General features: G+C 35.0%; 1 protein-coding gene across 1 annotated transcript; it reads left to right on the top strand.

Annotated features, from left to right (window-relative positions):
- Positions 1-10,816: 10,816 nt before the first annotated feature.
- PIRT (phosphoinositide interacting regulator of transient receptor potential channels) lies at positions 10,817-12,582 on the top strand. The gene has a single exon (XM_051995576.1). It carries the CDS (start codon positions 10,817-10,819, stop codon positions 11,228-11,230), a length of 414 nt encoding a protein of 137 aa, XP_051851536.1. The 3' UTR covers positions 11,231-12,582.
- The last annotated feature ends 3,283 nt before the right edge of the window (positions 12,583-15,865 follow it).

Genomic DNA, 15,865 nt, shown 5'->3' with positions numbered 1-15,865 from the left:
ACTTCTGCAAGAAGAAATTCTTATTTCTTTTGATGGGCTGTCGTGGGGCAAGATTAAACATTGCAATCATACAACTTTGATTTCATTTTGGTATTCTTTTAATTTCACTATTTTAGTCAATGTATATTGTCCTGGTTTTCACTATATATCAATTCCTTATGTGTCAATATTTTCCCAAATTCTTCATATTAATCGCAACCTGAAGTGCAGTAATATTCTAATATAGGGGCAGTGAGATGGCTCCTTAGATGTAGTGCTGGACAGGTTAGAGTTCAGGAAGACCTTACTTCAAATCCAGCCTCAGACACTTATAAGTTAAGTGATTCTTGGACAGTCAATTGACCTTTGTCAATTGTAAAGTCTTGCTTCAAGGACAACTCTCTATTGACTATGCCATGCTGCCTCTCTCCCAAACAACATAAATACAAGATAATGGGATAGGGGATGAAAGAGAGAGAGGCACAAGCAACTAGGAAGATTAGGAAAGATTTCATGTCACTGTTTTCAATTTCTTTGAACGTTATTGATATTCTCTAGCTACTTATCTATTCTACTCTTACCTCAACCATTTTTAAATGAAAATCTCAAAAGAAAGGGAGCTAAACTATTTCTATAAATATAGCAAATATTGGTTTTCTGGCCAGCTTTCAAGTACTCTCATCTTAGAGTCAGCAAAGTAGAATCCTGGAGAGTACTATTCTGAAAATCTGGGCTTTAGTCCAGGTCTACCACTAACCAGTTGTATCAACTGCACAAGTAGTTCTTAAGTATAAACTAGATGCTATGAATGCAAGGATAAACATTCTCTGTCCTTCAGGGAGCTTTAGTAATTTCTAAATTTCCTTCCTTTAGCTGACTATAGAACAGAAAACAAAAAGCAAAGAAGTGAGACAGTATTTCCTGCTCGCTTAAGATATCTGGTAATTTGTATTTTAATTTCTATCTTTTAATGTTACCTTTATTTCTGAATTGTCCCTTGTGACATATTAAAAAGAAAGAGGAAAGTAAATCAGAAAAATTAATCAATAGATCAAAGAAGAAGAGAGATTTTTTCTCATCTTCTCTTTAGAGTCAAGCTCGGCCTTTTATATAATTTTCTTGTTGTTGTTCAATTATTTTCAGTTATGTTTGACTCTTTATGACCCATTTCAGATTTTCTTGACAAAAATACAGCAATGGTGGGGCAGCTAGTTGGTGCAGTGGATAGAGCACCAGCCTTGAAGTCAGGAGGACCTGAGTTCAAATATGACCTCTGACATTTAACACTTTCTAGCTGTGTGACTTGAACAAGTCACTTAATCCCAAATGTCTCAGCAAAAAAAAAAATACTGAGTGGTTTACCATTTCCTTCTCCAACTTATTAGGAAGCTGAGGCAAATAGGACTACATGACTTTGAGGCCAAATTTAAATTCAGGTCTTTCTGATTCCAAACCCTGTGCTTTATCCACTATGCTATCTAGTTGATGCTACAGTGTTCAGCTTTAGATTGTTATTGTTGTTCTTTCTACTTACATTATTATAGTCACTGATATTTAATTTTCAGGATTCGTTTGTCTCATTGTATAACAGTTCCTATACACTTTCTTTGGGTTCTCTAATCTTCTTTATATTCATCATTTCTTATGGTGCTGTAACATTCCATTATATTTATGTAGTCCAATTTGTTTACTTATTTGACAGTTGATGGGCATATTTTATCTCCAGTTCCTTGCCATGGTAACTTAATTTTATAGAGCTATTAGATGCTACTTTATGAGCACTTTGTGCAGAGCTATAGGAAAACATAAAAGAAACAAAAGGCAAGACGTAGGGATAAATGTAGATTTTGAAAGGCAGAGCAAAGATTCTGGCTTTAAAAAGTTAAGGAGACAAAGCTAATTGGTTAACTTCAATTCTAAATACTTTCCTCTGTGCAGCCATCTATCACCACCTATTATCAATCTTCTCTGGGAGTTTTTCTTCTAGTTATAATTTTTCTCTCTAATATAATTATGCTAACATTAAAATGCTACATAAATACAATATAACATAATTATATTGTATTTATGTAGCATTTTAATGTTTAAAAAAATTCACTTTCCTCACAACTTTTTTCATGAGGGAAGTTGCCCAATATTATCTCCATTTCAGAGATATGGAAACAGAGGCTTCATAAAGATGAAGCTGCTTGCTCATAATCACACATTCATTAAGTATTAGGTAACAATATGATGTCAGATACCTCTCTAGGCCTCAGTTCCCTTGGCTAACATGGAAAATAATCCTTACATTTGGACTTCCAGACAATATGATCACAAGATGAAAGAATAGAAATTATCTTCTTGGTAGTTCTCAAAAGATCCCTTCAAAAGATTTATAAGCTATTTCTTTCTGCAAGCTAAGATACCAACTACGATAAGTAAATATTTTTGTTAATCCCCTCTATTGTATAAGGCAGTGGAGAAAGAGAGAGAAAGAGAGAGAGAAAGAGAGAGAGAGAGAGAAAGAAAGAAAGAAAGAAAGAAAGAAAGAAAGAAAGAAAGAAAGAAAGAAAGAAAGAAAAAGAAAGAAAGAAAGAAAGGAAAGGAAAGGAAGGAAGGAAGGAAGGAAGGAAGAAGAAAGAAAGAAAGAAAGAAAGAAAGAAAGAAAGAAAGAAAGAAAGAAAGAAAAAGAAAGAAAGAAAGAAAGAAAGAAAGAAAGAAGAAAGGAAGGAAAGAAAAAGAAAGAAAGAAAGAAAGAAAGAAGAAAGGGAAGAAGGAAGGAAGGGAGGGAGGAAGGGAGGTAGGAAGGAAGGAAGGAAGGAAAGAAGGAGGGGAGGAAGGGAAGAAGGGAGGAAGGGAGGGTGGGAAGGAGGGAAGGAGGGAAGGAGGGAAGAAAAAAGAAAGAAAGAAAGAAAGAAAGAAAGAAAGAAAGAAAGAAAGAAAGAAAGAAAGAAAGAAAGAAAGAAAGAAGGAAGACAGGAAGGAAGGGAGGAAGGAAGGAAGGAAGGAAGGAAGGAAGGAAGAAAGAAAGAAGAAAGGAAGGAAGGAAGGAGGGGAGGAAGGGAGGGAGGAAGGAAGGAAGGAAAGAAGGAAGGGAGGAAGGAAGGGAGGGAGGGAGGGAGAGAGGGAGGGAGGAAGGAAAGAAAAAAGAAAGAAAGAAAAAAGAAAGGAAGGAAGGAAGGAAGGGAGGGAGGGAGGGAGGGAGGGAGGAAGGGAGGAAGGAAGGAAGGAAAGAAAGAAGGAAGACAGGAAGGAAGGGAGGGAGGGAGGAAGTTAGGAAGGAAAGAAGGAAGATAGGAAGGAAGGAAAGAAAGAAGGGATGGAAGGAAGAAGGAAAGAAAGAAAGAAAGAAAGAAAGAAAGAAAGAAAGAAAGAAAGAAAGACAGAAAGAAAGAAAGAAAGAAAGAAAGAGAAAGAAAGAGGGAGGGAGGGAAGGAGGAAGGAAAGAAGGAAAGAAGGAAGGAAGGAAGGAAGGAAGGAAGGAAGGAAGGAAGGAAGGAAGGAAGGAAGGAAAGAAGGAAGGAAGGAAGAAAAGAAAAGAACAGTTCCTTCCCTCAAATATCTTACAAGTTAATGGGGAAAGACAATATACTAAGGGAAGCAGAAAAGGGGAAGGTGGATCTTATGGTAAATGAAGTAAATTGGAAAAGTCTGAGCCCTCTAAAAACAATATATTGGCATACCAGTTTTCCCACATCCCCTCCAATAATTGTCATCATCTTTCCCTGTCTTCTCAGCCAATCTGAGAGGTATGTAGTGGTACCTCAGAATTGTGTTAATTTGCATTTCTCTGATCTGAAAATTGTCTATTTGTATCCTTTGACCATTTGGAGAAAGGCTTGAAAATTGTCTGTTCATATCCTTTGACCAATTGGAGAAAGGCTTGAATTCTTATAAATTTGAGTCAATTCTTTATATATTTTTAACTAATTTTATCTTAAGACAACAACTCTAGATGGTAGGTGTTATTTTTACAGAAGAGGAAACTGAGGCAGATAAAGATTAAGTGACTTGCCCAGAGACACACAGTTAGTAAATAACTAAGATTGCACTTGAACTCAAATCTTTCTGACTCCAAGCCCAATGCTCTGTTGTTGAGTCATCACATATATTACATTCCCCAACTATGTGTATAACTCAAGACTCTGTCATGGACCCTCTTTCTCTGTCTTTCACATAGTGATCTCATCAGCTCCTATGAGTTTAATTATCATCTATAAGCAAATGATTCCTGCTGTATAACCACTGTTCGCAAGGCCAGTCCTGCCTTTTAAGATATTCTGAAATATCATAGGCATATCAAATTCAACATGTCCAAAAAAGATTTTCTTTCCAAATGCATTCATCTTCTAAACTTACTGTTTTCTACTGAAAAGGGCTAGGGCAATACTATCCAGCCAACTTCACAACCATGATTATTTCCAACTCTTCACTCTCATTCATCTCACTTATTCATTCATTTTCTGGGTTTTGTTAATTCTATCACCACAGAATCTGTTAAATCTCTCTACTTGCTGACTAGCATTCTGGATCAGGCAATCATCACATTTTGCCTAGACTATTACTAGAGCCTTCTAATTGTTCTTTCTTCCTCTGGTTGCTTACCTCTTTAATACATCTTCCTATGCATCTGCCAAAAAGATTTTCTTAAGATGCAAGTCTGAGTACATAACTCTTTACTCAGTAAACTTCAGTGTTTCTCCACTGATTCTAGGACTAAATATAATCTCCTTTATGTGCTGTTTAAAACCCTATACAACTTAGTTTCAACCACCTTTCCAGCTTTATTATACATTCCTCCCCTTCATGTACTTCATGTCCAGCCAAACTGGCTTTTTTTCCTATATTCCTCAGCCTCAATTCCATTATGTGTCTCTCTGTGACTCTGCATTGGCTGTCCCTATAACTAAAATGAATTCTCTCCTCATCTTTATCTCTTAAAAACTATTTCCTGAAAACTCAAGTTGAAAAATTTCCCAATTATCTCATTTTTTAGTGCCTTCCCTCCAATTATATTCCACTTATTTGTGTATCCTTATATACATATGTGTTAACTCCTCAAAAAAGAAGGTAAGCTCCAGGAGGGTAGGGACTTTTTCATTTTTATCTTTGTATTCCCAGATCCCAGCATAGTGCCTGATGCTTAGCAGGGGCTTAATAAATACTTGTTAATTGATTTCAATAGATCCTCTATCCCTTGCTGTTTAAACTTATATCATGCCTACAGCTCCTTATACTTTTCTTTGGAATCACAACTTAAAAGTAAGAAACTAGAATATAAAATTGGAAATCAGTAAGACCTGGATTCAAGTCCTAACTTTCATATTCTCTAGGCATGTGAAATTGAGCAAATCCTATAACCTCAATTTCTTATCTGTAAAATGGAAATATAATCATATTTTCCCTCAAAGTCATTATGAGGAGCAGTACAATTATTAATCAGCATACCTACTGTATGCTGATTCTGGGGATACAAGACCAAAATGAAATAGTCTTTACTCTCAAGGACTTACCTTCTATCAAGAGAGACAACATTGACACAAATAAATATATACAGAGTAAATACAAGATACTTTAGGGGAAAGTTGCTAGCAGCTAGGGAGACTCAGGTAATCCTCATGGAGCAGTAGTAACATTAAGTACTGAAACTAGTCATAATATCTAGGGAACAGTTTGTAAAATATGTTTATGTAATGTAAAATACAATATTTCTTAGGCAGAAAGTCACATCCCTCCATATAAAGAATAGAATTTACCTTTATTCCCCTTTTTATAGCTTCCAATTTATTGTTTGGGGAGTGCAAATCACTGCACTAGAAAGGGCAATATGACTTACAATTATAATAGCCAAAATCCCCTTAACTCATTCACCTGATCCATTTGATGTATGAATTATTCTATTTTGACTGTCATGTATTTCTGTCCTAGACAGGAAGAAAATGTTTGTTAAGCAAATTAACAGTGCAAATAACCGGGGAAGATTATGCTTATAACCTCCCTACAACACAAAATAACCTTTTCAGTGCCTTTGGCCTGCAACATTTCCATTTAAGCCTTTATTTTCCTTAAGTAAAATGCTGAAATTGAACAAGATGATCTCTAAATTCCTATTCTGTTTTACCATTCTATGACCTACATTAAGTTGATGCACTTCCATTCAGTTCTTTCTGTTCAAATATCTGTTAACCCAATGGAATTGTAACATTGAAGGCTTGGTTCTCATTGTGGAACTTTGTGGAAGTCATTTAAATTCTCTAAACAACAGTTTCCTTATATGTAAAATGAGAAAAGTGGATACAATTATTATAATAAAATTGTTACATAATGGAAAGAATGCTGAAGTAAGTAAGAAAAGGTCTAGTTCTGAATACTTCCTCTGAAACTTAAAAGATGTGTAGCTATAGCTTAACTCCAAAGCTTCAGTTACAGGTGTAAGATGAGAATTATTGTTCTTATAGTATCTATATTGCAAGGTTTTTATGAATTTCATGTAAGGTCATGTAAACAGAGTACTCAGCAAACTTGAAATCTATCATATAAAGGTAACTGATATTATTATCATATCTCTTGAAATAATAAAATTTTATTATTCTAAATTTTGTGACATAATATTGCATTGAAGAATCACAGAATTTCAGTGAAATGTTGAAAGTTGGCCTCAGACCCCATTTAGTTTGACCTGTACCTGATGAAAGTTTTTACATAAGTTTTATAACATCTAGCATCCAACTTAAGACCTATAGGAAGAACTCACAATTTTCTCAGGCAGCCCATTCCACTTTTGGATAGCTCTAACTGTTGATATAAGTATCAAGTTTAAATCTGACAAGGCATTTTCTATCCACTGATCCTTCTTATAGAGACCACATAAAACAGTTCTTCAAAAATTTGAAGATAGCTATCATATCTCCTTACCTGCAGATACCTTCTCTAGGCTAAACATTCCCAGTTCTTTAATCAATGCTTCTAAAATGAGTTTTCCAGTCTTCTCATTATCCTTTTTTTAAATGGTTGTTTTTATTCTGGATGGACTCCCATTTGTTTATGTCCTTACCTAAAATAAATCCAGAAATAAAGATAATATGGTAGATAGTTTGAATAGGTCAGATTATAGAAAAACTATTAACTCCCTCATTCACCACACTGTGTCTTGCTTCATGTAGCCTAAGAGAGATAGCATAATCCATTCAGACTAGTATGTCACCCTGCTGGTTTAAGTTTTGCTTTTAAATACTAGTTGATTTAATAAATTAAAAAGTAGTCTTGACAAAGTCATTTTAACAACTGTTCTAAGCCTCCAGTTCCTCATCTTCAAATCAACAGTACCATTGTTGAAGTAGATGTTATGGTAAAAAGACAGATGAGTTTTAGAAGCAGCCCTGGTTAAAAAAAAAAAAAAAATCTGAGGATTCAGAAGCAGACCTGTTGAAAAAGTATGTTAACCTTCTATAAGCAATGAATCCAACCATTCTGGAGAGCAATCTGGAATTATGCCCAAAAAATTATCAAATTGTGCATACCCTTTGATCCAACCGTGTTTCTATTGGGCTTATATCCCAAAGAAATACTAAAGAAGGGAAAGGGACCTGTATGTGCCAAAATGTTTGTAGCAGCCCTGTTTGTAGTGGCTAGAAACTGGAAAATGAATGGATGCCCATCAATTGGAGAATGGCTGGGTAAATTGTGGTATATGAATGTTATGGAATATTATTGTTCTGTAAGAAATGACCAGCAGGATGAATACAGAGAGGACTGGCGAGACTTACATGAACTGATGCTAAGTGAAATGAGCAGAACCAGGAGATCGTTATACACTTCGACAACGATATTGTATGAGGACATATTTTGATGGAAGTGGATTTCTTTGACAAAGAGACCTAACTAAGTTTCAATTGATAAATGACGGACATAAGCAGCTACACCCAAAGAACGAACACTGGGAAACAAATGTGAACTATCTGCATTTTAGTTTTTCTTCCCGGGTTATTTATACCTTCTGAATCCAATTCTCCCTATGCAACAAGAGAACTATTCGCTTCTGCAAACATATATTGCATCTAGGATATACTGCAACATATCCAACATATAAAGGACTGCTTGCCATCTAGGGGAGGGGGTGGAGGGAGGGAGGGGGAAAAAAAATCGGAAAAGAAACGAGTGCAAGGAATAATGTTGTCATTATAAAGTAATCATTAAAAAAAAATTAATTAATTAATTAATTTTAAAAAAAAACCTTCTATAAGCCTCAGTTTCCTCATCTACTAAATAAAGGGGAGTTGGATTAGATCAGGAATTCTTAACATGGGATTCTTGAATTTGTCTTTTTAATATTTTAATAACTGTATTTTGCCAAAATTATTTTCCTTTTTAGTTGTAGTATTTTATTTTATGTATTTAATAGCATTCTGAAAGAAGGGAATCCATAGGCTTTACCAAAGGAAAAATGTCAGAACCTGAATTGGATGGTAAGATGGAAAAAGTGCTAGATTTGGAATTAGAAGACCTCAAACAAGTTATTTAACCTTTCAGTATCAGTTATCTCATCAGTGAAATGAAGGGTTAGACTAAATCTTGACTTTTCTTTCCAGGTCTATGAAAAGTTATCTTACCCACCTGACTCCAGACACCTCCATATACCAATTCATGACACTCTGTCAAATATTTCTGTTCAGATATCTCTAAGTATTATAAAGCCACAGGATCAGGACTGGAAGAGGTTTTGGAAGTCATTGAGGCCACTGGGTTGAGAAAACTGATTCCCAGAGAAGGTAAAGTGATCTACCCAGAGTCACATAGTAAAATGGTGAAGAGACATTTTTAAAGCTAGGTCCATTGACTTCAGGGCTAGTGTTTTCCCTATTGTTTAAAAAAAATGATAATTAAAAAAATGGTTTTTAAGGTCATTTGGGTTTTCTCAAAAGATCAATAAGCCTTTAATTCATCAAGCACTGAAGTTCCTACCATGTCCCAGGAACCATTTTAAGTTCTGAGGATACAAATACAATGACAAAGCAATCACTGTCCTCAAAGAACTTAAGCTATCAAAGGAAGCCCTTACATGAATATACATAAAATAAATAAAAATAAAACAAATATAAGAGTTAAATTGTCACAGAGGGTAGAGGGCTGGGCCTGGAGTCAAGAAGACATTTTCCTGAGTTCAAATCTAGCCTCAGACATTTCCATTTTGTATAACCCTGGGCAAATTACTTAATCCTGTTTGACTCAGTTTCCTCATCTGTAAAATGAGCTGGAGAAGGAAATGGCAAAACACTCCAGCAAAGATACTAACAAGAAACCCCCAAATAAGATGTGAAGAATCAGGCACAACTGAAATGTGTGAACACCAATTAAAGCTAAAAACAAGGTTGTTAGATTGAAATGTCATTAACAATTGGGGGGGAGGGAATGAGGGTTTCAAGTAGAAGGTGGCACTTGATCTTCTTCTTGAGGAAAAAGAAGCTTCTATGAAGCAGGTTAGGAATGAAGTGAATTCCAGGCATGGAGGAAGACAAGTGAAAAGGGAAAAAGAAAGGGACAGATAGACTCCAGAAGCACCATTAGACTGGACACTCTTGTCTTCAGTCTTTGAGAGGAATATTGACCTTGAATTATATTTATCTGCTCTTCATCAAATATTATTGTTCATAATACATATATATATACATATATATATACATATATATATATAATGTTATATATTATTATATATCTTAAGTCAGAAGGAAAGCTTTATCTCTTGATTGTTCATAAGGGGTGAGTGGACCTTAGTTTATACTTTAGTTTAGCACTTTTCCACCAAATACTCGTTCCATTAAAAAATCACAAATAACAAGTATCAAGTAAAGTCATTTAGCCAAGCAAATCAATAGATTGAAATTGAAGAAATCCCATAGATTAGAATATACCAAAAAATATATATAGAAAAGCTTTATAGTAGGAGTGAAAAATTGTTGTACACAGTAATAGCATTTGTGTATGATGGTCAACTGTGAATCACTTAACTATTTGGATCAATATAATGATTGGAGACAATTTCAAAAGACCTATGATGAAAAATGTTGTCCATCTCCAGAGAAAGAACTGATGGATTCTGAATGTAGATTGAAGCATAATTGTTTTCACTTTCTTTAATTTTCTTGCTTTTTGGTTTGGGGGTTTGTTTGTTTGTAACATGATTAATATGGAAAGATTTTACATGCATAATTGTTATTACATTTCTTACTTTTTCAATAGGTATGGAAGGGGTAGAAGGGAGACAATTCAGAACTCAAAAAACATTTTTAAATGAATGTTATATATATCATTCAGACACCTGAAATAATCTCATAATTGCCAACCCCACTTCAATTCTCTTCCCCATTACAGTTCATCCTTCACACAGTCACCAGTATAAAGTAACAATGTAACTTTATCATAAAACATAGATGTCACTATGGCATCTTCTCATATTAATAAACTTCCATTTATTCCCTACTTGGAACATCAAATACAAACTCCTCACATTTAAAGCTCTTTACTATCTGGTTTTATCCACCTTTCCATATATCTATATATAGATATAGGTGTATGTATACACCTGCCATTCGAATTTAAATTTTTTATTGTTTTTGTTTGTCTTTGTAGCTTAAGAATTAGTCTAATTTCTGGAATGTAGCAGATGATTAATAAATGCTTTTTGATTGATTTATTACTCTAGTAGCACTCTAGAGCTCAGTTTGATAAATTTGTAAGTTTGGTAAATTTGTAATTTTGTAAAGTTAATCAGATGAATTGGGTTTTGTTGCCATTCACTTATCACCTTTATTTTTAACCCTCATAGGTACTAGGCATATAGTCTTGAAAAATCTTGGCAATGGAAACTCTCCCCAGTGCCCTAAATGCAGATGAGAAGTCTCCAGAGTTTAAGGATTTATTGCCCAGTCAGACAGCCAGCTCTCTCTGCATTAGCTCCCGGAGTGAATCAGTTTGGACAGCTGGAAGCAAGAATAATTGGGAAATTTTTCGCAAGCCCATCATCATCATGTCTACGGGTGGGGCTATCTTCCTCTTCGGTATAGTCATCACTTCTTTGACATATACTCTGAATTTACCTTCAAACTCAAGTGTTCTTTTGACTTATCAGATGAGTGGGCCAGCCTTCCTTTCCCTGGGACTCATGCTTATGGTGTGTGGACTGGTATGGGTACCCATAATTAAAAAAAAACTGAAGCAACGACAAAAGTCAGTTTTCTTTCAAAGCCTCAAGTCCTTTTTCTTGAATCGCTGATGGTAATTTCACCTTCATCTTGATAGAGGGAATGTAGTCTAATGCCAATATCAATGCCTCCATCTGCATGGTGAAATGGTTAAAGAAAACAAATCCAGTAAAAGTCTGTTCTCACTTTTTGGAGAAGAAAGGATCTTCATTTCTTCATAGGACTCTGAATTTGTTACCATACAGATCTAGAAACTAAGCTTTGCTGGATTATGCCCAAGTATCATCTATTTAATATTTCTATTACCATTGATGCTCAAAACATCTCCTCTCAGCAAGCACCATCCCTTATCACCTTTACCCATTACCTTTTTTGTGTGCTTCATCTCAATAATCTTCTCCTTCATGAGCTAAATACCTGGGCAAACTGAACTCCAAAGAGAAGCTTTTTTCATATACCTAATTGTCAGAGTGGGATAGACAGAGTCCCCGTACCAGCCTTTGAACTTCAACTTCCAGATAGAGAAGACTGGACAACACATCTTTCAGACTTGGGGTTTGACATCTAACCCCACTCCCCTTGAAGAACTGAGAGTTACTTCCAGTAGATCAGATGGTCTTCTTACTAAAGACACCTTTAAATATTCCAAATATTAAAAGGGAGGATGTATAAACATATAGGTAAATTCATAAGATAAATAGGTCACTGCATAAGAATGCAATTTAAATAGATGAAGTATCCACAAGTCTTTCAGTATTTGTGCTGGGATCACCATTCTTTCTTGACAGCCTGTCTTTTTTTTCCCCTCTCTCTCCTTTCTGCATTCAATGAGTAATTATTGTGTGATACTAACAACAAATATATAATACCCTAAATCTCCAAACTTTTCTAGGAAAAGAATCATATCCCAGTCCTGAGCTGGGCTTCTTTGATATCAGTTTTGTTTGCCCTCTGTGAGTCAAAATTAAAAGCCAAAAAGATAAAGTGCCATACAAAAAGAATCTGAAAGAATCTTTCAAAGCAGTAATGCACTTCCTAAAATTTTATCAATAGTTACATCTCTCTGAGATGAAAATTTCTCAACCAAAAGGAACCTGGAAACTATTTGTGGCAGCATGTACATTTTTCTTGTCTCACCCATTCCATATTCTTCCTCCAAAAATGTCTTACTATCCTTTCTCCACAGGGTCTTTAATTATATGTTTGCTTGCCATGATTAGTTCTCCAAGTGCCTTATAACTGCTTCCTGGAGACTCAGGATGAGGACTCCCAGAATGCTGATAAAGGAACTAGAGACTTGTTTCTTCAAATTCTTTAAAGAGGTTTGGGGATAATATGTAATAATTCTAGGCATACCTTCCATCCTCCTCAACATAGAGCCATAGGAAAGGATCACCCCCCAAGTGTTTGGACTTCTCTTTTGACTTCCTAAGAACCACAGTGGCTTAATAGACAAAAGCCAAGGTTAATGAATAAGAGTAAGGTTTCCACTATCTTACCAATCATCCCTTATGGAGATTTTCTGTCTCCTGAGAGAAATCTGGTGAGTGTGTGTGTGTGTGTGTGGGGGGGGGGGGGGTTACAGAATATTAGAGCTAAGTCATCTCCCTACTTTTAAAGATGAAGACTGGAAAAGGAAAACAAATCATCAAAGGTCACAAAACAAAGTGATGATTCTTGTGTATCTGTTCATCAGTTGGATGGCAACTATCTGCTAGGTTTTAGCAGTATTTGCACTCTATCAATATATGATCTCATTTGTCTTTAAAATTTTCTGCCTCAATCCTAAACAATTTTTCTTTCACTAGTTTCAGCAGACCAGGGAACACTCAGGTAAATCAGAGGATCTAAGTTAAAATCTGTCTCTACCTCCTTGCTACCTCTACGATTTTAGGCTAATTTATCTTCAAAATGAGAGTATTGGATTGTTTAAGTCCCTACCAGTTCATATGATCTTTATCCTTTCTTTAGTCTATTTGCAGTATCAAATGCAAAGACACAGTTTGCATTTGAAAATGCAAATGTCAGCTCCACTCTGGGGCCCTCGAAAAGGCACAGGAATGGGAAGGAATTCCATGTAATCGGGAGGGAGCTACTTTTCTCTGTGTCAAACTTCTGCTAATATTTTGATATGGTAAACCTATGTGACCTTCACAAGATCTAGTGCAATTTCTATTTAAGTGGATAGTAGTATAGATAATTTTCTCTGAATACTTTGATTTACATATATCCCAAGGCCTCCAGCTGTTTTCCATTCTTTTTTGCTTCTAAATGTTCCCTCTCTCTTCCTATATGACCACAAAACAGAATAGCATGTGACTGTGAGCTACAGAGATGATAGGTTCATTCTGAGGGAAAACAGCCTAATGCTGCTGGCCAAGGATCCCAAAATATTGAATGATGAATAACAAATTTCTGAAAAATGAGAAGCACCTCAAATATAGTGTTGCATTTAAGAAAGAAAAAAATTCATTTACAATTCACCTCCTTTGTAATATTGAAGAGAAGGGGCAGGATTAGTATCAGTGTTTTCTATTCTATTATATCGGCTTTTATAATATACTATTGCCATATTTGAGGAAAAGTTGATTTTATCTGTGGCCTATCCATATCTAATAATGAGATTTGCTGTATTTTCATTTCATTGTATTAATAATCCTGCTACATCTTACCAATTTCTCTTCCGAAAAATGCTATTTTCTTTTCCTTGCCTTTCCTCTTCAAATCTTCTCTAACATATTTACCATGAAGATTTTTCAATTCAATATGATTGAAGAAAGCAGGGCTTTACTGAGTCTGGTGCATGGATTCTTGGGTGCAACGTGGGGATTTCATCCAGTCCAACCCCTACATGATACAAGAATGTCTTCCGTGCAATTTCTAGTTTTTTCAGTTGCTTTCTGAATAATGAGCTCTAATGATGACCAATCCTCTATCTTTCAAGGCAACTGAGACCATTGTTAGATAATTCCAATTATTAGAAAGTTTTTTTTGCTGATCAAAACTCTTTCACTTTATAACTTTTACTCACTGATTCTAGTTTTGCCCTTAAGAATGCACAAGAATAAATCTGACTTTTTTATGCATCTGACTCCTAGATATCTCCTTCTCCTTCCCTGTCACCTTCTATAGGACAACAGAGAATTAAGTTTAGATCAGCATTTAGAAGAGCAAAATGAAGAAGACTAGGGAAATATCATAGTATAAAAAGACCACTGGACTATAAAGGGATCTAGATTTAATTTCCATCTCTTCTATTAAACAAACTTTAAATTTTGATAGATCACTTAACTCTGAACCCTAGTTGCCTCATCTTCTAAATGGTATTTTTTTTTTTTTACTGTAGTTAGAATGGACTATGTTTTGAGGTCCCTTTAACTTCAGGCCTACCACACTGAAATTCTAATTTTGAATCATTCCTTTAATAATAAAGTCATTGTCTCTGAACAAAATAAAAATCTCTTGAGTAATAAATAGATGGAATTATTATCAATCACTTAATATTTTATTCTGGATTACTTTACTTGCTTTTTTCCAAAAGAGATCTCTTTCAGAGTTAGTTTTGAAAAGGCTAAAAAAAGTTCAAAGAAAGGAGCACACTGTGCAAGAAAGAATAGACCAGAGTATGAGGTATAGAGCAACAGGAGAACAAAAACGTGCCAAGTGGGAAAAGAGCCCTAAGTAGTGAAGAAAGGATGAAAGGGTACTCTTTCACTGTTTTCCTCTGATTGACTGAGGTCCCTAGCCCTGTATATTCAGTGTTTCAGAAACAATCCTTCCACTATTCGATGACAAGAGGCTAACCGTACTCCTTTTAGATAGAAAGAAACATTAGTCAATTCACTAATCAACAAATATTTATCAAATATCTGCAATATGATGAACATTGCATCCTGGAATGAAACTGTCCAATTACCAAATATTCTGGTACTTGCGTAATTTATTCTGGAGTCTTATTTTTGTTTTGTTAGATGACATTACTGTGAGTGTTGAATATAGGGTTAGATGGTATCAATATCATCAAGGAATTATTGTCTACTATGTGCCAGACATTGTATTAAGTGATGAGGCTATAAAGAAAAGCAAAATCACAGTTGCTGCTTTCAAAATGTTCTAATATTCTAATAACAGTATTCATGTCATAATTCATTTATATTTGGGTTGGGGTTGGTGTATAGGATCATGGGACGCTTAACTACAGGAATCTATATAATTCTTTTATTTTCCCCAACAAACATCTATTAAATTAAATATCTGGAAATTTCTGGTCACAGAAAATCTTGATAAGACAAATTATTGTCCTTATGAACCTTGCAATATGATTGAAAAAGAGAGAAGATACAAATACAATACTATATTACATCAAGTATAAGTGCAAAAATTTATTAGAAAAGAACTTGCTAGTACCTATTTTTTGCCAAACACTGTGCCAGTCCTAGAGATAGATACAGAGAAAAAAAATTAAATCCCAAGAATTTTACATACATTGGCATGAACTGAAATAAACAGATACAAAATGAAGGTACAGTACTAGTAACTGGAGATGTCAATATTGGTCTCTTCTAGGAGGTGACATCTGTATTGAATCTGGAAACTAAACATTCTTTAAAGTAGAGGTAAGAAGAAAGTGTATTCCAGGCATGGAAAATGAAAGATGGATTTCCTTAGGCAGTCTGAAATTTTTCAGAAAGAGCACACCATGTGTT

The sequence above is a fragment of the Antechinus flavipes genome, chromosome 4, assembly GCF_016432865.1.
Source record: "Antechinus flavipes isolate AdamAnt ecotype Samford, QLD, Australia chromosome 4, AdamAnt_v2, whole genome shotgun sequence".
NCBI classification, from domain to species: Eukaryota; Metazoa; Chordata; class Mammalia; order Dasyuromorphia; family Dasyuridae; genus Antechinus; species Antechinus flavipes.
Note: the sequence above shows the minus strand (reverse complement) of the source record. Positions and strands in the feature narration are given on the sequence as shown.

What these genes read in the sequence shown, in the direction of transcription:
- PIRT (XM_051995576.1), top strand. Translation starts at nt 10,817, where the DNA reads ATGGAAACTCTCCCCAGTGCCCTAAATGCAGATGAGAAGTCTCCAGAG.